The following is a 22,546-nucleotide window of genomic DNA, read 5'->3' on the forward strand; positions in this document are numbered from 1 at the left end:
TTTAAACGAGTATATACCTATTATATAAAGATTTTACAAGCTTCATATCACCGAGCTTTTTGGTCTGTAGCTTCTGTATGTACTTTAATTGCCGTTACCCACGCCATGTTTAGCGTTTTTTTTTCTTTGACCGTTTGTATTGACTAGTTGGTATTAATCTTATCTGGCCCGTAACTGGGATTTTACGCTTTACAAAATTAGTTTTAGCTGTACAGCCGCGCGCAACAAAGGCTATTTCTTGGAATCTTCAGGAACGATACTCTAGTGCTTTTAGAGGATAAAAAATCATATTATGACGATCTCAAGGATTGAGGCTATATGTGTGCCAAATTATCATAGAAACATCTAGATCAGTCCAGTGATTGAGTCTAACATAGGTAACAAATAAACAACGAGACACAGTAGCGTGCATATAGCTTTTGACCAGGATATACTATACGAGTTATATAAAAAAATAGGGTAGGCAGAACTTCTGCGCATGTATGAAGTTCACGCCACTGGCCAGACACACACGTGCATTTATAAGTCATTTGTTTAATGACTGAGGCTGGTTTGTTATCTATATATATATAATGAAAATGGTCTTCGTTTGAGGCTCAATCACGCCTAAACCACTGATCGTATCGACATGAAACTACCACCATTCGATGCGAAATTTTTCCTAGATGGTTTATGGCTATCTATTTTTTGAATTCCAACATTCCTTCATTTTTTTTATTGCTGTTTTACTTTTATGAACATTTATCCCGCTAATAAAAACAAAAGATAAGCATTTTCTCTTGATTCTTTTGTTTTCATGGATTTCAACAGAGTGTATTAAACGGATTATGGTTTTTTACATTCAGCTAAGAATCTACTCACGGTAGTGGAGAACGGCTGGACCAATTGGGCTTTTTTTATCTTCAGAATTGTCAGGAGAAAGTTTTGTATGTAAGAAAATTTTAAAAAAGCCCGATAAAAAGTTAAAAATTTCGATGATAATCGAAGAATTCCCATCTATATAGTCACTCACCACGAAATCTCGGGAACCATAAGACTTAGAAACGTGAAACTTGGTAGGAATATTACTTTTAAATGCAAAAAAAACCAAGTGTTTGGAATTTGTTTTGCCTAACGTAAAAAAAATTGATAAAAACATCATAATAAATGGAGAAACACTTAAAATAGAAAACTCCACTGTTTTTCTAGGAGTGACCTTAGATTGTAAACTACAGTGGGGTACCCATATAGAAAGCCTAGCGAGTAAACTCAGCTCAGCTGCATATGCAATCAGGAAAATTAGACAGCTTACCGATGTTGAAACAGCTAGGCTTGTTTATTTCGCATACTTTCACAGTATTATGTCCTATGGGATCTTGCTGTGGGGAAAAGCTGCAGATATTGAAAGTATATTTATACTACAGAAAAGAGCCGTACGATCAATATATAAACTTGGATCACGCGAATCGCTTCGTGAAAAATTTAAAGAAATAGGTATTCTTACAGTAGCTTCGCAATACATTTATAATAATATAGTCTTTGTGAGGCAAAATATTACTCTTTATAAATCAAAAGCTGAAATTAACAATCGACTTACCAGAAACGGTCATAAATTAGTGATATCTGCATATCGTCTGCGAAAGGTACAGAACTCCTTTGTGGGGTTGAGTATACGCTTTTACAACATGATTCCTAAGGAAATTCTTGACCTACCAATGCATACATTTAAAAAATGTGTAAAAACGCATCTAGTACAGCGAGGTTACTATACATTTGATGAATTCCTCAATGACAAGGTAGAATGGAAGCAGCCAGCCTCGCTCTCATCTCCCGCAAGATAGCAAAATGATTGTAAATGTTGATGTTGGAAAAGAGCAACTACTGAGTTTCTTGCCGGCTCTTCTCGGTAGAATCTGCTTTCCGAACCGGTGGTAGAGTCACACAAACATGCATACTTGACGTTTCAAAAGTGCTTATATTAGGCCTACTTGAAATAAATGAATTTTGAATTTTGAATTTTTTTTGAATTTTGCTATGTAGAGGTCAGCTATGAATAGATTTTAAGAAATTCATTCTCCAAAGGGGATTGCGGGGGCGTTAACAATGAACAATTCCCGTTTTTAAACTATAGCTCCTATAGACTTCAAATTTGGTAGGAATCTTCTGTAAGAGGTGTAGAAATAGGCTATGAACGAATTTTACGATAGCTCACCCCACAGGGGGTTGCGGGGGTGGGTATTAACAATTAATATTTTTAATTTTCCAGCTAAAGCTCCTACAAGCTCCAAATTTTGTAGGAATTTTCTATAAGTGATGTAAAAATGATTTATGAACAAATTTTACGATATCCCACCCCAAAGAAGATTGCGGGGGCGTTAACAATGAAAATTTTCAATTTCCAAGCTATAGCTCCTATAGACTCCAAATTTAGTGAGAGTGTTCTATATGTAATATAAAAATGATCTTCGAGCGGATTTTACAATGAATCACCTCCAATAAGGTTCGCGGGGGTGGGTGTTAACAATAAAAAATTTCAATTTCGAAATATAGCTTCTAAAAATTCTAAATATGGTAGGAATCTTTTATTATTCACATAAAGAACATCTCAAAATGGATTTCAATAAAGTCTACTTCCGACAGGAATTGCGGGGGTGGGTGTTAAAATCTAAAATTTTTATTTCTAACCTGTAACTTCTACAGACTCCAAATTTGGTGGGGATCTTCGTGTATGTAGGGATATTCGTGTATTTCCTTACAACAATCGTCTTTTAGGCAGCGGAGAAAAAGTCATTGAGAGGTTTCAAAAACTTAACTTTACATGTAGCTATCTAATCAACGGACTAAGAATTTTACATTCATTTTACTTTTGCAGACTACATAACCGACGAATTCTTTTATTGCGGGATCGCGGAAATGTAACAGATTAAAATGAATGCATTTTCCAAGCACATGAGATGTGGAAAAGAAATTTAGTTACTTATTCCAATAGAATTCATAAATAACATGCACAATTAATTTTCTATAAAAAATTGATGTCACGGAGAAAATTTTAGTTAACAGAAAATTCGTCGCACTTGAACCTAGACAGATTTCAACTTCACATATGAGACTTGCAATGACATTAACTTAAACTTTCAATGCTCATTTTAAATTTTTTTCTTCATGTCAATTATTATTATTTTTTGGAAGAAAGGCACGGAAATGTTATAATGATTGCACATTGAAAGTTACAATGAATATTAGTGAGAAAAATCACCTGGATGAAAGATACAGGCTAAATCGATGGAATTTGGAATTTGAGTAAGTCTAAACAATATCGATGCTTACAGTTCTATCCGCGGGGCCTATACAAAAATAAAAAAAAAGGAGAATAATAAAAATATGAAAAAAATAAATAAAAATGAAACATAAAATGTAATTTATTTCCTTTTTCAATTCGCCCAGCGAAGCGGGCTGGAAACGGCTAGTCTATACATATTATAAATATCAATGCAAGTTTGTTTGTTACGCTTTCACGCAAAAACTACTTAACCGATCCTCATTTAAACTTTGTACACATATTCTTGGAAGTGTTAGAAGTAATATAGAATGCTTTTTTTTTTTCGGTTCACACACATTTTGCTCGGTTCCTTTGGGAGAGGGGATTAAAGTGTTTGACGATTTTACACCATAACTCCGACAAATTATAACCGATTTAAATAAATCATTTAAATAATAATGTTGGTACTATAGAGGTTATAATATGTGTTTAATTTTGTCCAAACTGTGGTTGGGATAGAGGACAAAACTCTTCAGCGGACAGCAGCAAACCCCTCATTTAAGGCTTAGCGATACTGAATACTTTAATTTTTTTTAGAACTACAACTAAATTTAATCCCACATCAAAAAAACAAAATCAACCGCAGGCGAAGTCGCGGGCAACAGCTATTCTAATATAAATCAGTCATCAACGCTATGATTTCAATCAAGTCCAGATTTGGTGAGGGTTATTGATTGAGAGGAAATTATTCCATTAAATTCCTTACATGGGTGTCGGATGTTTGATTGAAATTTTAAGTGTCACGAAACTTCTAAGCGGAAGGCAAATGTCTGTTAGTATACATACTGTGTAATATATTATTAAACCTCATCAGCAAGACTGGCCATGCTACGAGCATGTTGTTACTCGTTGCTAATTATTATGAGGAATTGATTTTGTTGAACGGTACAAATAACGTGAGAATAACCTAGAAAGCAATATTTCAAGAGTTTCCTCAACTTCTCCGGTATCCAACCAATAGATCAAGACTTGGTGAAACAAATCAAACCTATTTGCCTAAATTTTGGTATGGAGATAGATTATACCCTGGATTAACACATTGCACTGCATTTTATCTTCAGTGCAATGTGTTAATCCAGGGTTCCTACAGGATTCATGAAAAAAAAACCGTGTGCGAAGCCGCGGGCAACAGTTGGTTATTTATAATTCAGTGATTGGTCGTGTACGTTGGTGAGAGTAAATGTGTATTAGAGTGATGATAAACACCGGTTTCGCCATTTGTGAACAGGACTTGGAAACTTGAAACAAAAATCAAACAGAAACTAAGAAAATATATACGTACTATACGTACCGGAATCGTTTGACCGCGTATTTTGTTAGTATTGTTTGCCGTGTGGTGACGGCAGATCAGAATACAGTTGTCACCACCCCTCGTTTTGAGGTGACCATGGGAATTTAACATAGAATGGGCAGCAGCGTCGACTCATCTACTAATACCATCTACTGCGAACCTGTCCGCCTTTGGGAGAGGCCCTTAGTACTGTAATGGAGGCTATTGATTGATTGTGTAACGGAAAGACAGCTGTAAACATCCCTACTAATATTATAAATGTGAATGTAAGTTTGTAACCGATCTTCATGAAACTTTGTACACATATTCTTGGAAGTGTTAGAAGTAATATAGAATACTTTTTATCCCGATATTAAGGTCGGTTCCTTTGGGAGAGGGGATGAAAGTGTTAGACGATTTTACACCAGGCTTAGCTATACTAAATACATAAAGTGCTATAGATGTTATAATATGTGTTTAATTTTGCACAAACTGTTTAGATTTGATGAATGTGGTTGGAGATAGAGGACAGAACTACTCAGCGGACAGCAGCAAACCGTTCATTTAAGGTTTAGCGATACTGAACACTTAAAATTTTTTTAGAACTACAACTATATTAAATGCCACATCAAAGAACAAAATCAAACGCAGGCAAGTCGTGGGCAACAGCTAGTTGATTATAAAGAAATTCTCCAATCAACTGCATTATTGTTTCCTTCTGCGTTCCTGCTAGTCGTTCATTGGCGCATGGCAATTCTTTTACGGTAAAGGTGGTGCGCCATTGAAGGCGCCAATTTTTATAATAAAATACCTATACCTATGAAAATGTAAACTCATTCAGTGTATTCAAAACTAAATTAGCTTCTTATATATAAAGTAATACAAATAAATTTGAAGACGAATACATTAAATGAGTAGATAATAGTAAAATTGAATTTAGTTTAGTCTATTATATTAAATATTATTATATTATTAAGGGAAATAAGACAGTCCAAATCATTAAATATCTTTAAATCGCGGTTAAAATACAATTTCCTGTCTAGTATGTAGTAATAGTATATAAATACAATATACAATTTGGGTATTGCACTATCCCGTTTTATGTATATGTAATGTTTCTTCAACCAAAGGTTGTCTGGAGGAGATCGCTTCAAGCGATAAGGCCGCCTTTGTGCATATGTTTTATATTATCGTTTTTTTTGTTAACCTGGCTTTCTATTTGTTTGTTCTTTTTTTTTTACGTTTACCCTAGCGAAGGTGGGGAGGATTGCTCGTAATGTATTAGTTGTGCAATATACCTACCACCAATAAACCTACTATAATTTTCCGGGATAAATGTTATGCAGTTTGACCGCATCCTTGTTGAGTTTTAATTGAGTTTCAAACTTGCCAGCAGACTCGATATTACGCGATATGAATCCCTAGTACCTACCTACCTTACCGAATATTGAAAATTTTGACGACCTCCCTCGCGCAGCTGTTAATGCTGTGGTTTAATTGCGAGCCTGCGGCAATTTGGGAATTGATAATTTCTGTTTTTTCTTACGGCTAGCATGGGCAGGAGACAATTATCTCCCCGGGGAAAGGATATAAATTTATCTTCTCCCACAGCTTTATCAACTCTCAGAGCACTGGCGCGCGAGTGGAAATAATATCGAAATAATATATGTGTAAATAATAAACGGGAGTAAACTTCTCCTATTCCATATTCCCGTGCTTTAGCAGGTGGATTTGGCTGTGGCTAGTTACCACCGTACTGAAAAAATGACCGTGACCTGACCGCTAAGCGATTACCGAGCGAGCGTCGCGTAGAAACCGACTAGGTTTATAGGTTTAATATAACTGCCACGCCCTTATACGGTTAGGCCGTTACCATCTCACACTCATCATCAATTAACAGCAGGTGAGATTTTACCGAGGGCTAACTTCGAAGAAGAGGGAGACAGAAGCAATAAAAATGTAAAAGAGACTTATTTTTACCTTCTCAACAGCAATGAAGCTGCAGCGGATTGGGCTTTTTTTTGCATAAGGAAAGTGTTTGGACAGTAGTGATTTCTTATGCATATTGAGCCATTAGCACCGTTAGTGTGACAGTAATCAAACTACATTTTTGTGGTTTTATTTTAAATTATTTTACACATAATTTGAAATTTAACATAATCTCACGTTCTTCGTTTTCTCTGTTTTTTTTAACAAATTTCATGGGAACCGTTTATTTTTCTGGGAAAGTCAAATGTCCATGCCGACATTTTTATTGGTTAGGGCGTGAAGGAAAGACAAACTAACGAACAAACAAAGTAGTAAAGAAGAAAGGATTATGTGAAATCTTAACTAAGTATATTTCACTCGTAAAAGTAAAATTTCAATTTGATATTTAACTTTTAAAATATTTATCTGTTAACCTTTTGTAAAATTTGCGCTGCGTAAACGGTTAACGTTTCGATAAAAACATGTTCGTACAAAATTGATCCCCTTTAAAAATAAAAAAAAAAGTTCTCGACAGCTAATGTACGTTTAAGGTTGACTTATACGCGCTTGAAGTAGCGAGGGACCGCCAGTAAACTATAACTGGGAATTTCATAATCCTCCATCCGCGCAATTTTCGTAACAATACAATGTTTTTGCTTCAGGTATTAATATATCGATAAACATTTTATCAAATATAAAAAATACAATCAATTTCTATCTATCATATATATCCATCTTTGTAGTACGCTCGGGCGAGTATTCCGTCTCCTATTATTAGCGCTACGATTGCATTCAATAGGCACGAGTAGAAGGTAGGTCGAGGACACGCTATCGACGAGAAAAAAACACAAGATTCGGTCGCATTCAGATTTGATGGCATTCGTTTTTATTTACCCAACTTATATATATAATTATTATCAATATTATGTATATATTAGCATGCATGTAGCCTTTGTCATGGAAAAGAAGATAGACTACCTTTTATTCCGATTCCTTAAGTAGTTCCCGAGGGAAAATTGAAATTTGTTTACGAGCTAAGCCGCGGGCAGACAGCTTTAAAAACTTGGTATGCATGTCACCTACTTCTATACCGATCTCTCAAATAGTTCCCGTGGTAAGATTACAAATTGTTGACGAGCGAAGCTTTAGACCCAATTCTGAAGTCGCGTGTAGTGCTAGAAAGTGTCTGTTTGCTTGTTGTTTGCTAAATATGTTATGGCTCTGGTTCGGCAGTGGTGACTGCATCGATCTGTATGAAATTTCTTGCATTCTGGCGATAGATATATGATGCACTAGTTGATGCCCTTGCTCTTCGTCAGGGTTTATTACGGCTTTTTACAAATCTCGCAGGAACCATTTGTTTTCCTGAGATAAGTTCCCTCTTCTTCTTCTACTTGTCTCTCTATCTTACTCTCCATTCTATCGAAAATCTAAAATCCAGAACCTTGGTTGCTTAGTTTGGGCGTGAAAGAAGGATACTCCTTGATTCCGGAATGTGACAGGCATCAATTGGATGAAGAAGGTAAGGAGTAGAAAGAGTTGGCGCTGCTTAAAAGAGACCCATGTATAGCAATGGATGCATGTTGGCTGATGACGAAGCATATTCTAGGTAAGAGCACTCCATCTTTGGCGAGATTATCACATACAGTTCAATAAACCAGACGTTGATGATCTTACAGACTGTTTTGATGGAGTAGGTAGGTACTTAGCACGAATAGCTGGCACTAGACTTGGCCACAGTTCAATATATATGCAGTCTGAAAATCTACGACTGTAAAGCGCTGAAAGTGATATGAAATTCCTGTGCCACGTAGAGGACGATGTGAACAAAATTAATCGTACCATGCTTTTAAAGGATACTGTGTTCATATGGCGTAGTCTTCATTATGAAGTGTTATTGACATCATTTTTGTTTGATGGCCGATTCGCACAGTGGCAAGCGATACAATATCAAGTTATAGTTATCAACATTAATTATTTACCTACTTCACAAAATTGCTGTAGCACGTCATGTTCCGGCTAATTTACATTACGACATTAGTGGGCGAAGATTTACTTATCACCACAGTACTGTGTTCTGTTTGTATCCGTCCGTATTGCTATCGTTCAGAACGATTAAAATAATTTAAAATTTGGTGCGTGTTAGACGATTTGTTTTGAATTGTATCTCTATTTATATCATTAAATGCCTTTTTTGATTTAACGAATTGAGGACCGTCTCCCTTTTTGAAGTCGTTTAAAAATGTATTTAATGACATTCATTTCATCAGCAATTTCACGTGTTAGCACTCATTCTTAATATTATAAATGCGAAGTGTGTTTTTTTTTGTTTGCACTTTTTCATAATTGGGGCGTGTGCCTGTGGCTATGTCGCAGGTTTATATGTTAATTGCTATTAAACATAAGTTTATGTAAGAACGAGTAGTTGAGTATTATAATCTAACGGACCTCTTTTCTTTTTCTGCTGCAAAACCGCATCTGGACAACAAAAGGCGGGCTTTAATGCTACATCATTTTGTACTATCCAACCCCACCTCTTACACTCGGTTATAATATCAAACCGTGGAAGTTGATATTTAAGGCTTTCAGGGAGCGTACATTCCACAGATATCCTTTGCAAGCACAAAATGTTCTGTTTACAAAACTCTGCAATGATGGTATAAAAGTATTACGAAATTCCTGTTTTATTTTGCCATACCAAACATTTTCGAAATGCAGACAATGAGAGAGCATCGCGATTTTTCGATGTCTGGTCTTTTATTATCACGTAGTTAATAATAGTACGTAGTCACGACGTTTATTAAAGATATACACAGACATATTACAGAATTACAAAATAATATTAAAGAATGCATGAATATATTTCATGAGGAATCACGCTGTAGAAATATTTAATCAAAAGAAGCATATTTATTTTTCCAAACAAACGAATGCAAAGCATTCGAATTGCTTACTTATGACAACCCTATTAAAGATTAAAGACCGACACGCGCATATTACTGTACCTAGTAAAGTGGCAGGATTCACATGATTTTAATTTTGCATGTGATTTTAGGGCTGTATCTGATATCTTTCAGTAAAAACTATGGCAGTGGTTTAATCAAAAACTATAAGGTTTTCGGTTTTACAGATAATTCTCAGAGACAGTACATAATGTACCTCTAAAGCCTTTGAAGTATTGTTTCGGTTTTTATTTGCACGTTGTTAGAATATGGTCTAATTATGGGTCTCATTTGAAGGCTCAGTGAAACTCAGTGGGCGATGGGGAGAGCTAGGCTTTGAGTATCTCTACGTGATCAAATCAGAGTTTCCGACTTATCTAGAAGAGTCGCGATGCTAAAGTGGCATTGGGTAGGGCACATAGCTTGGGGTCCCATGGGGCTGGTATGGTGACCCCTTCGAAGTGGACGGATAACACCAAGCGAGTTGCAGGGATCCGCTGGACGCAAGCGGCATAAGGCTGTAGTATTTGGAATTCTCTACAAAAGAGGGTGCAGTAGACGTCCATTGGTTGACATGATGACGATGATGATGTCAATATAGGTCAATTGCCAAAGCACATATAATTGTAGGCGATACAGATAGAATGGCTTTCAACGTTACTTAGCTGACGACCATTTGACCTCAAGTCACAAAGCATGATCTTCAACGGCCACATTTTAATTAATGCATCCAACTGATGTTATTTGCTGTGAGCCTCTTGCTTTGAAAAACACAAGACATAGCGATGTCGATCAAAACTCGTAGGTACCTACGTCTTGTTTACTAAAAGCGGACGAGGACAGAGATGAATGGGAACGGGATTCTCGTTCGTTATACTACTTGTACGTCCTTACAATCCTTATATTACCTTATGTTACCTTATGTTACCTTTTATATCATGAGGCCCTTTGGATTTTGTTTGTTGTGTAACGAAAGATTGCAAATATAAAAATACAGCATTATCTTTATAAGTTAACTAGCGGTACCTCGCGACTTCTTCCACGTATGGGTCAACATTACAAGGAGGAATAACATGTTGTCGCCGACTGTTTTTATGAAATTTTTAAAATGGGACAATTCCGTCATATTTACTTCATACTTTCGACGTTTTGGTGCAACGTTTACCGTTTAGGCATCGCACGCAGAAAATTTTTGCGCAGACTTTGTTATACAACTAAATAGCAAGAGACAATATATTTTCTACAACAATTTTATTTCGCTATGTATATAGCATATATGTCGTATTCGTTTTTAAATAGTAACAAGGAAAGTACCTACCAGTAGTTTTCTACATTTTACTTGACACCTTAGCAAATCTGACTCCCACGAAAGTTCTTTTCAGTTTTGAGGTAAATATGTTGTTGCCACTTTATTTGTGAGTGCCATGCACTCACAAATAAAGTGGCTATATACTGGTGAAAGAACTTTTACGATTGGTTCAGTAGATCCACAGATTACCGCCGACAACGTCTCAAACACAGATACACAAACTTGCATCATCAAACAGCCCACTAGTGTCCACTGCTGAACATAGGCCTTTCCAAGAGCGCGCCACCACGCACGGTCTTCCGCCTTTCGCATCCAGCGGCTTCCAACCACCTTTTGAAGGACATCTGCCCAGCGGGTTGGAGGTTGTCCCACGTTGCGCTTACCGATTCGCGGTCTCCACTCCAGAACGCGTCTGCCCCAACGGCCATCGGTCCTACGACAGACATTACCAGCCCACTGCCACTTCAAATTACTTATCCTTTGACCAATGTCGGCGGTGATCCTGGTTCTCCTATGGATTTCTTCGTTGCGAATTTTCTCCCGAAGAGAGACTCCCAACATTAGCTCGCTCCATAGCGCGTTGCGCGACTTTAAATTTGTGGATCAAGTCGACGGTCCACGTCTCGGTTGTAATTACAGGCAGGATACACTCGTTGAAGACTTTCGGCGCTAGGCATTGGGGTATCGGCGAATTTAAGACTTGAAGTTGAAGAACTTCCAAAACTTTTTCTCTTTATAATTGTATAAGAGTTGAATTTGTAAAAGGCAGATGCTTTATCATCTTGATCTTAAATTACCAATTTGCAAAAAAAAGTACGTGTTATAAAATAATATGTTATTTATTGTTGCAGTCAAAGGCGCTCGGTCGTGTGTTATTCGATCAAGTCTGTCGCCAGCTACATCTACTAGAAGCTGATTACTTCGGACTCGAATATCAAGATGCTAACGGAACTAAGGTATGTCATCTTCATCATATTACCGGCCCACTACATGGCACGGGTCAGAACTTTATGGGGAACTTGTCAGGCATGCAGGTTTCCTCATGATGTTTTCCTACACCGGGACAAAGCCTATGAATTCAATTTTACACACGTAATTTCTTAGTTTAAATCCGATTCCATAGATGGTAGAGTTAGTTTTTCACACCTCAACTATATGCCTTTTAATTCTTGCCTTAGAGAAACTCAAGTTATATGAAGCTAGAAACCCTAGAACAGCGGTTCAGAACTCAGCGGATTTTATTAGTTTTATTTTTCAAATATACGCTGTATTTATCGAACAGTTTAATTGTCAGAATTTAGCAAAAGCTTATAGAAAAGTCCTTTTATAGTATAGAGGATTACGTGAACGATAAAAAAGCTTGGGTTGAAAAATTGCTCTAACCAGGTTGCTTCTTGAATATTTTCAAATGTGAGATGGTGATAACAAAGCGCACACCCGGCTAAGTTTGTTGTGGACTTCTTTTTAGACCAGTGCGCGTTTGGAACCCTCGTAGCTATAGTTTTAAATTTACGAATGTAGTTATCGCCATCACTACTCACTGCTATGTACGCATTTTGTATACAATCAACGCATCAAAAGTGCCATATATGTGCCTATTTGAATAAAGAAATATTTGACTTGACTTTGACTTTACTGTCGGGTCACTGATGTTAAGTAATTATCGCCGTTTATAACATCTGCAGCGTTAGATGAGTCATTAATAAGGTTTACGGTGCTGGCTTTTAAGAAATTTGTTTTTGCCCTCGTTAAATATCCCCGTATTATCATTTATCATACTTTTGAGGAAGCAATTCAAGTAGGCCCACTTTATAAGCACTTAAGATTCCAAGCATTAAGAAATTTATAATACCTATTGTGCTATGGTAAATTCGATGTACTAATTTTTCTAATAAATTTTTGAAACTTATAAATTAAACAATAGGAAACGTGTAATTTTCTGGAAATGTATAGTTTAGTTTGCAGGTCAGGGTCCTGATGGAAATTTCGATTGCAAATATTATTAAAATTATGGAAAACTAGCTTTGCTCGCGACATATTTCAAGTTCTGTATTATCAAAAAAAGTTAAGGTACTGATAGTTATTTCAGAATAAATGGTATCCTATGTTCGTCTTTTTAATATCTCTCTATCTATGTCTTGAGCAGCGGCGTGCACTTCATACATGCCGAAAAGCACTGCGTACCCAAATTATTGTATATAACTCGTGTTGGAGGGGAATTTTTCTATTTTATGTCATGTACCTGCTTTATGCATACCCTGGTCATAAACCCTGTGCACGCCACTGGTCTTGAGAATATAACATCTATGCAAAATTTTGTCACAGGCAATTTTTTTAAATCCGGAATCCTTGTACCCGTTCTTTTCTAGGATAAAAAGTATCTTATGTCAATCATCGGGATGCAAGCTTTCAACAAGATCGGCGCAATGATTGGAACGAATATAGGCAATACACAAACTCATATTATCATTACAGTCTCTAACAGTCTACTGGATTGGACTAAAGGCTTGCCGAACTTGACGATTTGCTCATAATCACCTCGCTTTATAGGTATGGTAGTAGTTGAACTGACGACGCTGCTGCTTATTCTCCGATATACTCCCTCAGTCGCCTCATACGACATCCGCGGGAAAAGGAAAGCGTATTAACTGTATTCTGATCTAAGTCAGAAAAATTAGACAGTTTACAGACGTTGAAACTGCTGAGCTTGTCTATTTTGCGTATATTAATAGTGTTATATCATACGGGATCTTGCTATGGGGCAAAGCAGCTGACATAGATACTATATTTACATTACAAAAAAAGAGTTGTCCGATCAATATACAAACTTAGATCACGGGAATCTCTCCGTGTTAAATTAAAGAGTTATAGAATAGGTATACTTACAGTAGCTTCGCAATATGTTTATATCAATGAAATCTTGGTAAAACAAAACATTAATTATTATCAAAGAAAAGTGGATATAATTAATCGACTTACTAGAAACGGTCATAAATTAGCATATCGTCTTAGGAAAGTACACAAAACATTTGTGGGATTGAGTATAGGTTTTATAACATAATACCGAAAGTAATACTAGATTTACCATTACATAAGTTTAAAGAATGTATAGAAACACATTTAATACATCGAGGTTACTATACTATTGATACATTTTTAAATGACAAGGTTGCCTGGAAGCTAGCCGCTCCGCTTTCATCTCGCACAAGATAGAACAATTATTGTTAAATAGTAAAATGATGTTGGAAAAGAGCAACTGCTGAGTTTCTTGCCGTCTTCTTCTCGGTAGAATCTGCCTTCCGAACCGGTGGTAGAGTCACTACAGAAAGACATACGACATACGACGTTTCAAAACTACTTATATTAGGCCTCCTTGAAATAAATAAATTTTGAATTTGAATTTTGATCTCCCCACAGCACACGGCACAAAAAAAACAAGTTTATGATATTAGTTTTGATATTCCACAGTACTGGTTGGACGTCGAGAAACCGATGTGCCGTCAAGTTGGTCTGTCTATGCTGGAGCCAACGCTGAGGTTCTGCGTCAAGTTCTACACGCCGGATCCCGCGCGGCTCGAAGAGGAGTTCACGCGGTACCTATTCTGTCTGCAAGTGAAGAGGGATCTAGCGCAGGGCTGCATACAATGCAACGAAAATACAGCTGCTTTGATAGCAAGTTATATTGTACAAGGTGAGTTTATAAGGTTTTAATTTAAGAAATTTTAATTTCACTTGCTTTAACGGTGAAGAACAAAAGCATCGAGGACACCGGCATGCCTGAGAGTTCGCCATAATGTGTGTAGCCTGCCAATCCGCACTGGGCCAGCGTGGTGGACTACGGTCTACGGCTGTGCCAGGGTCACGGCACATTGGTCCGTGAACGGATTGATAATTATGAGTTTATGAAAAATGATCCTGGATTTTTTATGTTAAACATTTATTGGTGCGCTTTTGCAGGAAAATTTTTCCTTATGCCGTCACGGCAAACGACATGACACTTTCGTGCCGTCATGCACCCATTTACTTATTTTGAAATTATATTTTGTATTATGCTAGCGTCTTTTGGGCTGGTAATAATTGACGGACCAAGAATTGCTATATTCCTATACTTTATGGCTGCTAGAAACTATCGCCTACACAACACCTTTCAGGCACGTCACTCGTACAAAGTTTTTATTAATTATGCTGATTGGATGCGATCGCTCAAGCACCATTCCACCAGAAAAGTTCTGTTGTAAAAGATTCTGAAGTTCCTCAGCACACTCACTGAAGTATATCCCGTTAAAAAATCAATAAACGTAAAATTTGTAGTCATATCTGTAGTTCTACATGACTTGGGTCTGTGTTGGTTCACAACCTCCCACTACCTGAGTAGATGTTGGGAGGCCTCAGCCTTGTATAGCTATCTACCGCCAAATACATACTGCCGACCGATATAACTCCTCATGTATATAATATATATAGCGTAGCTTTAGGTTTAAGTTGGCGAACGAAGTTATCACCATCCCCTTACGATTATGTAAACATATATGTATGAACGCTTCATAAATGCCTGTGATAGGCCTAAATGAATAAAGACATTTTGAATTTGAATATATAAACATGAGGTTGACAACGTTTTATAAAGATATACAAGATATAACTTATCTTGTATATCTTTATAAAACGTTAAATAGAAACAAAAATCGGTAACAAAGCCGCGACTAATGTAAGTCGAATTGATAACCTTCTGCTTTTTTGAAGAGAAGGTGACATATTATATTCTGGTACTCTTATTGTGCTAAGTTTATACTCTGTTCAGCCCAGCTTACAACGCTATAAAAAGAAGAAGTCATTATGTCCCGAGTGGGCTTCTGTTATTGCAAGCGGCCGAGTACAATAGGTGTAACGTAAAAAGAGCACAGAACAGCCTGCGAAGGACACGATTTACACACTGTTTTCATGTTTTGCATTGGCGAACCTTTTTCTTTTTAAGTGACTAGGCATTATTTAAAATGTATCCAGTTCACATGATGAAAGTTAATATTTATAAATATTATTCAGTTCTGAAATAACTGATCAAATTAAGTACCTACCAATCTATATATTTTCTCGCCCCTCATTTTTATTCAATCACGTCATTCTGAGAATAGCTCTCAATAATTATTACTACCTGAAATACAAAGCACAACTTAACCGATGTGTCTGTACATAAAATAATGATCGTAGGTGAGCACTAAGTTATTTGTCAAAATGTATACCTAAGGGAGAAAGCGAATTATGAAAGCATGCATTCATTAAGAATTAAAGGATTAGCAAAACGGCCACATTCGCATGCAATAAAAATAACTTAATCAACAGTGAGACAGTCACCGCCATTTTTACATGACACGTTGTATATGATTCATCCGTCGCTTCAGTACGATAAACGGCGTATTCATATGAATTGTACAAGGAATGTTTTTTGCGTGGTTCGATAGCGTTTAATTCGATGAGTGTTAATATCCGGTTTTCGGGTCAGTTACAGGATTCATCTGAGGTCTTGGGATCTTACTATCATCGCTTTAAGCAGCATTCTGTTTAAAATTATCCATAGGTATAGCAATATGAAGTCATGACGTCGTATTATTCTATGACTGAATGAATTTTATTGTACACCACATAAAAGTAGAGAAAAATCTATATTTATAAAAGAGAAAGTGTGTGGGTATGTTCCGTATAGGCTCCGAAACGGCTGGACTGATTTCAATGAAACTTTCAGGGAATCTCCGGATTGACTTGGCGAGTAATCCTGTAAAGTTTGGTGACGATCGGAGCACTCCTATTTTTGAACTGTCAAATACAGCTTTTATTTACTATGATGATATTCTATTGTTGGGTGTACATGGGTGTAGATAATGATCTTCACCCGCTCGAGAAGAGAATAGAAGAGAATGAATACGGAGAGAAATAAATGATTTAGTATATTATGAGACTTAAATTAAAAATTTAAGTTTATTGTTTAAATAAAATAAAGCAAAATCTAGCCCGGCGAAGCGGGCTGGGTACGCTAGTTCTAAATATTTTTTTTACACAAAGTATACGATTTGGCGGCCTTATCGCTACATGTCGCTCTCTTCCAGGCAACCAATGGCGTAAAAATAAGAGAGGTAGGTATTCTATCTTTTGGTACCTAGATAGTAGGTAGAGGTAAGATTGCAATTTTAGTTTTTGACTAACCACCCTAACATGGATAAGTGAGGATAAAACACATACTGACAATTAAACAATTGTAACTGTCTGAATTAAAAAAATATTTTATTTTATAAAGATTGTAATTTAGTTAGTTACTTATGATAGCTAAGTACTAGCCACATTTCAGAGTGTGCTTTCTAAGCCCTTTGATAAAGTTACATCTTCACGTTTCTACAAATTACAGAGCATCGAAAGTGTCAGAACCGTTTCGTAGATGATACTAGATAGTATTTCTTGATCTCAAAGGTTTAACTGGTACACTAAACTGTTTTTTTTTTGTGCAATAATTAGTCGAATTGTAAATTATTTCGCCTTCAAAGTAGGTCGCGTTAATACGCTATGACGTGCCCTTCGCTTGTATGAAGTTCTATTATACAGATATAAGTTAGCGGGAAGTGTAATAATTAATGTGGAGCGTGTATACAGTATGTAGTATGCTCTACACTATAGAGCCCTCGAGTCTCACAACAGAACAAAACAGCCAGTGTGCCTGTGCACTCGCTTACATGCTTCAAGTGTCAAACAATACAACACTACAATATCATCTCCATACATACATACATTCCTAGTACCTGGTAGGCTTTTTGTGGCAGAGCTCGTCTGGGGAATTACTACCGGCATGCTTATTTCTGCCGCTAAGCAGCATTACTGTGATCCGTTCGAAGGGCGTGGTTGACACATATGGCTTAAAACCTACGCCTCAGGTTGATGCTTTAGCTTCAGTTTTAAGTTTACGAATGTGGTTATCGCAATTATCTCACTACCGTGTAATTCTTATGTACGCATCAAACGTGCCACCTATGGGCCTACTTGAATAAATATATTTTTGACTTTGACTTTGATGTACACGGTGTAGCACTTTGTAGAACGTGTGCCTTACATGCCCTACGAAGTGTCGTCTGTTTATAGACGATGGGTTTCGACTAACCATCAGGTGGCTGTTTGGTCATTTAATAAAGATAATTACATTCGTTAGTATGTAATATACATTTACACGATAACATAGCAAAACGTAAAATGCCCAATTCCTATAATAAAGAGTAGTTTTGCACGTAAACACTATTACTTTCTTGCACCCTACCTATACAAACTTTAAAAAAAAGGCACCTTACAAGACCAATAGAGAACTTAAGACCTACATTAAATCTTGGCTAAAGGAGCTTATGAAACCCCATAATTTCATAAGATAGATAGATATTCTTGTTTGAAATTATACGAATTACAAATAAAAATTGAAACACACGTATACACGCACACCACACACACACACACCGACACACACACACACACACACACACACACACACACACACACACACACACACACACACACACACACACACACACACACACACACACACACACACCCACACACACGCACCCGCCTCAAAAATTTATATCATCCTTTTTTATTTCTTTTTCCCTTTATATAATTTCTATTTAACTACCGCAGACAGGGCTTCACACTAATTAAAAGTATACATTTTTCTAATTAAATAAATATATTATTATTATTATTTATGACATATTCAGCAATATAAGATGTGAAGTACGTATTTGGGTGTATATACGGGCAATTGTTATATTGTTTTAAAAATTAAAGATAACTGTAAATTACTCTAAGAAAGAAAGTAAAATTGTTAACTGTAACTGAACAGTTAACAATTTTACTTTCTTTCTTTTCGTTTCTCTCTCCTTTGAGAGGTGAGCGTGAATAAGTTGAGGATGATAATGTATTAACGCAGGTTTTATATAAAATACTGCACAATGCGTAGTTGTGTCCTCGATATAATATGAGGATGTCACAAATTGACGCTTTGATTCGAAATTGCGTGATGCGTCATCCTGTAGTTACACGGTTTATATCATTGCTATCCTATTATGTCTATCTCTGTATCTTGTCAAGTATAAGAGTACTAATAGTTCAATTGGTAACAGCAAACATGCTTTTGATGCTAAAACTTGATATTCCCAATGACACTGGACAGTGATTATAATAGTGTGCGTAGTGTAGTGTTGTTCATATATGCATAAAAGCACTGCCTACCCAATTTTTTTATTTATGGAACTCGTATACAACGTTTTACGGAATAAAGAAATACTGTTTATGGGTTCATAAGGACATTTCATTAGGAATCAGCCTGTAAAAATATTAAATCAAAAGAATCATATTTATTTGTCCATACAAACAAACATTCTCAGTGTTTACTTCCCATTAAAGATAAAAGAACGAAACTTTCAGTAAAAACTATGGCAATGGTTTATTTCAAAAAATATTAGCGTTTCGGTTCCACAGATAAGTCTCAGAGGCAGTAAATAATGTACCTCTAAAGCAACTGAAGTATCGGTCCGATCGGTATAAATCGGTTTTTATTTACACGTTGTATAAGATAAGGATTTTTCCATTTCACGCCTTCCATTGAATTATTAAATTACTGGGTCATAAAGAAGAATAAATGTAATTGGTGCCAATCGTCAAAAGAGCACCAATGGGCAAATGGCGGGTGGAATGGGCAAAACATTATCGGCGTTTTGACAGTAGGATTTAACTGAATAAAACAAACGATTCTTTACCTGTCGGTAGGTATATTCAAGTCGTTCTAACAAGGAAATAATTTGTAAGGGTATGGCAGTTGCATTAAATCTATACCTCTAATCGGTATCGGCGCGGCGTCTTAATAGAACGCTAAATCTGAGGCGTAAGTGCTAATCCATCATGTGTTTTTAAAACGCCGTAAACCACGCCCTTCAGACCGGAACATAGCGATGCTGCTTCGCGACAACAATGTTGCTTTGCGCCGGAACGGTAGTCTTTCCCCGGAGTTCTATGAAACCTCTACTACTACGACGTTCCGCCGGGAGAGGAGCCTTATAACAGACTCGAACAGTGAAAATTAAGAGATTAGAATTTGGACAGAAGCAGGCGTTACTTTGCGGAATTCCATGATAAATTATGAATATTAAGCTCATTTTGCTATACTTCGCGTACAGCAGGAGAATCTATATGGTGTTATTTATAATTTCTTCATCCTTATACTCCACACCAAATGGATCTTCGCCAATATACCCTTTACGCACGTTTCGCTCCGAAGCTGGAGCAGCCTCAGGAGAGGTTGACTTTACAATGAATATTTCAAGTAGGCCTACTTTGTAAGCACTTTTGAAACGTCAAGTATGTATGTTTGTAGTTACTCTACCACCAGTTCGGGAAGCAGATTCTACAGAGAAGACAACAAACATTTATTAACTTATTTTAAGGTATAGAAAATTAAGCTTAATTTTTATAATATAAGAGATTAAGGCCCGTTGGCGATATCTATAGAAAAAAGAACGTTTCACCAACGTTAGGTGGTAACTATTGGTGACCGTTTGATGTCTGCTTCGGAATCTCCTTAGATTAGACGTTACTTATTTAAAAACGGGCATAAGTTTTACTAAAATATTACAGCTCTCGTCACTTATCTAGGGAAGTTGTTAAAATGCTAACTAATTTTAACAATTCTCGTATACGAGGTAATGCTGTAAATTTTGCGTACGGCATAGTTCGGACAGTGACGAGTTATAATTTAGTGCTGCGGTCGACCTTCAGAACGGCCATCAACTATGCAGAGGGTGTGATTACATCTGAGACGGTGTTGTAGGTACTCTCACCCATTCTGCAAACAAAAATAACAGATATAATGAACATGAAGACTTGTCGGTGTAGTTAACACTAGCCCTAATTTTTTTAAAGGCCTAAGATGTTGCTCGTTTTTGCGACTTCGTCCGCGTCCAAATTGTAATACGTGAAATTTTCAAATACATTTAACTGAAATCTCTTGAAAGTGGTTTAGCAAAACGCTCGTAAAGATATTATATTTCAAACCATGGATTTTTAATGCCATTAGGAGTTTCATACAATCTTCCAAACCCCGTTTCACCCCTTTAGGGGTACATTTTTAAGGAACTTTTATTGGACCTTTATCTCATTCTCATTAACCGTCAAAAACGGTCCAGCCGATTCTGGAACTCAAAATTTCAAATAGATTTTCTGAAAAATTTTATGAGAGGGTTTCTTTGTATAAATCGAAAACGATACTGGCTACAATAAATATTTAGAGTAGGCAGTGTTTTAATGCCTGTGAAGCGCACACTGTGTTCAAACCACGCGGCTTTTGTAACTCGTAAGTTTGCAAATTATTCAACTTACAAAATGACCGGCATTCATTAATTATTTAATTTCTATGAACTTTAAGAATTTCTTATTGTGTTATTTTGTTGCTAAAGTTGCGATTATGAATTTGAAGATAATTTCCTTTAAGTATTTCATGCTGCAACTTTGCGTTTCTAAAGAAATTAAATATCACGTGCTTGTTTCATCGAAAAAACGTCTTGAGGAAAGCTGCCGAGACTTCTCCGTAATTATTTTATTCAAAGGCGTACGAAGTCTACCATTTCCAACTTTACCAGCGTGGAGGACTACGGCCTGAAACTTGATTATATCTGAGAGGAGACACGGCCATGAACTCCGTGCCCGGTAATGGGTTGATTGACAAAAATGACTTCATAGATCAAACATGATTGTCGTCATCAGTCTATCGAAAGCTTTAGCGCTTGGCGAAATCCAGGACACTTGCAAATATGGAGAAGAAATATGGCGAGTGGCGTCCAAGAATCCGCATTGGACCAGCGTAGTGGACTATGGCCTAAACCCTTCTCATTGTGAATAGAACTCATTATGAATATTCTATTATATTCTGTTCTGTTCTGTTTGGTTCGGTCCGGTTTGGTCCGATCTGGTTCTATTCTGTTCTTTTTATTCTCTTCCTTTCTGGTCAGTGCTGTTTTGTTCTGTTCCGTTCCCTTCTGTTCTGGCCTTTTCTGTTCTTTTCTTTTCTATTCTATTCTATTCTGTTCTGTTCTGTTCTGTTGTATTCTGTTCTATTCTATTCAGTGGAGTAGACTCGTGCCCTGTAGTAGGCCGGTAATGGGTCGATACGAAATAATTCTTTTCTGTTCTATGTGGTATGTAAACAAATTTCATACGGCGCGGTGCTTAATAAATAACAGACAGATTCTTTTAAAGTGCGTGCTAGCGCTAACTTTTCTTGTTGTTGAACTTGTTCTTTGCTGAGTCTACTTTTCATGGAGTCATGGATTGAAATGTGCGCTGGGAATACCTACATTTTTGGATGATCTTATTAGTCTAAGACGTTTTGGTTGTCGCGGGTTATTGAAAACTAGCTTAACCGTAATGAAACCGCGACTTCGTCCGCTTTCATTACGGTTTTTTTACAAATCCCACGGGTACCGTCATTTTCCACGGGTAGGTAATAAATAAGTACTTTAATAATGTAGTACTGTGTATAACTTTGTACATGTAATTATTTAATATTATAATATTGTTATCTTTTAGTGTAACAATGAATAGATAGTAGTAAATAATTATTTTTGCAACGCCCTGACAGGGTCTTATGTACCTACATAATAGCAAACTATATGAAAACAAAACTAACCAAACTTCGAAATATGAGAGTAAGAAAAAAAAAATGTTTCATACATTTTGTT

General features: G+C 36.6%; 1 protein-coding gene across 6 annotated transcripts in view; it reads left to right on the top strand.

The window, feature by feature from the left end:
• The window catches only part of LOC120623385 (FERM, ARHGEF and pleckstrin domain-containing protein 1), a 115,251-nt gene that overhangs the window by 37,925 nt on the left and 54,780 nt on the right, over positions 1-22,546 (top strand). For all 6 annotated transcript variants that reach the window (XM_039889388.1, XM_039889390.1, XM_039889389.1 and 3 more), the window contains exons 4-5: positions 11,639-11,743; positions 14,256-14,478. In XM_039889388.1, the coding sequence (XP_039745322.1) occupies positions 11,639-11,743; positions 14,256-14,478 (328 nt within the window). The remainder of the gene's footprint in view (positions 1-11,638; positions 11,744-14,255; positions 14,479-22,546) is intronic.

Source organism: Pararge aegeria, chromosome 4, assembly GCF_905163445.1.
Source record: "Pararge aegeria chromosome 4, ilParAegt1.1, whole genome shotgun sequence".
Taxonomy (NCBI): Eukaryota; Metazoa; Arthropoda; class Insecta; order Lepidoptera; family Nymphalidae; genus Pararge; species Pararge aegeria.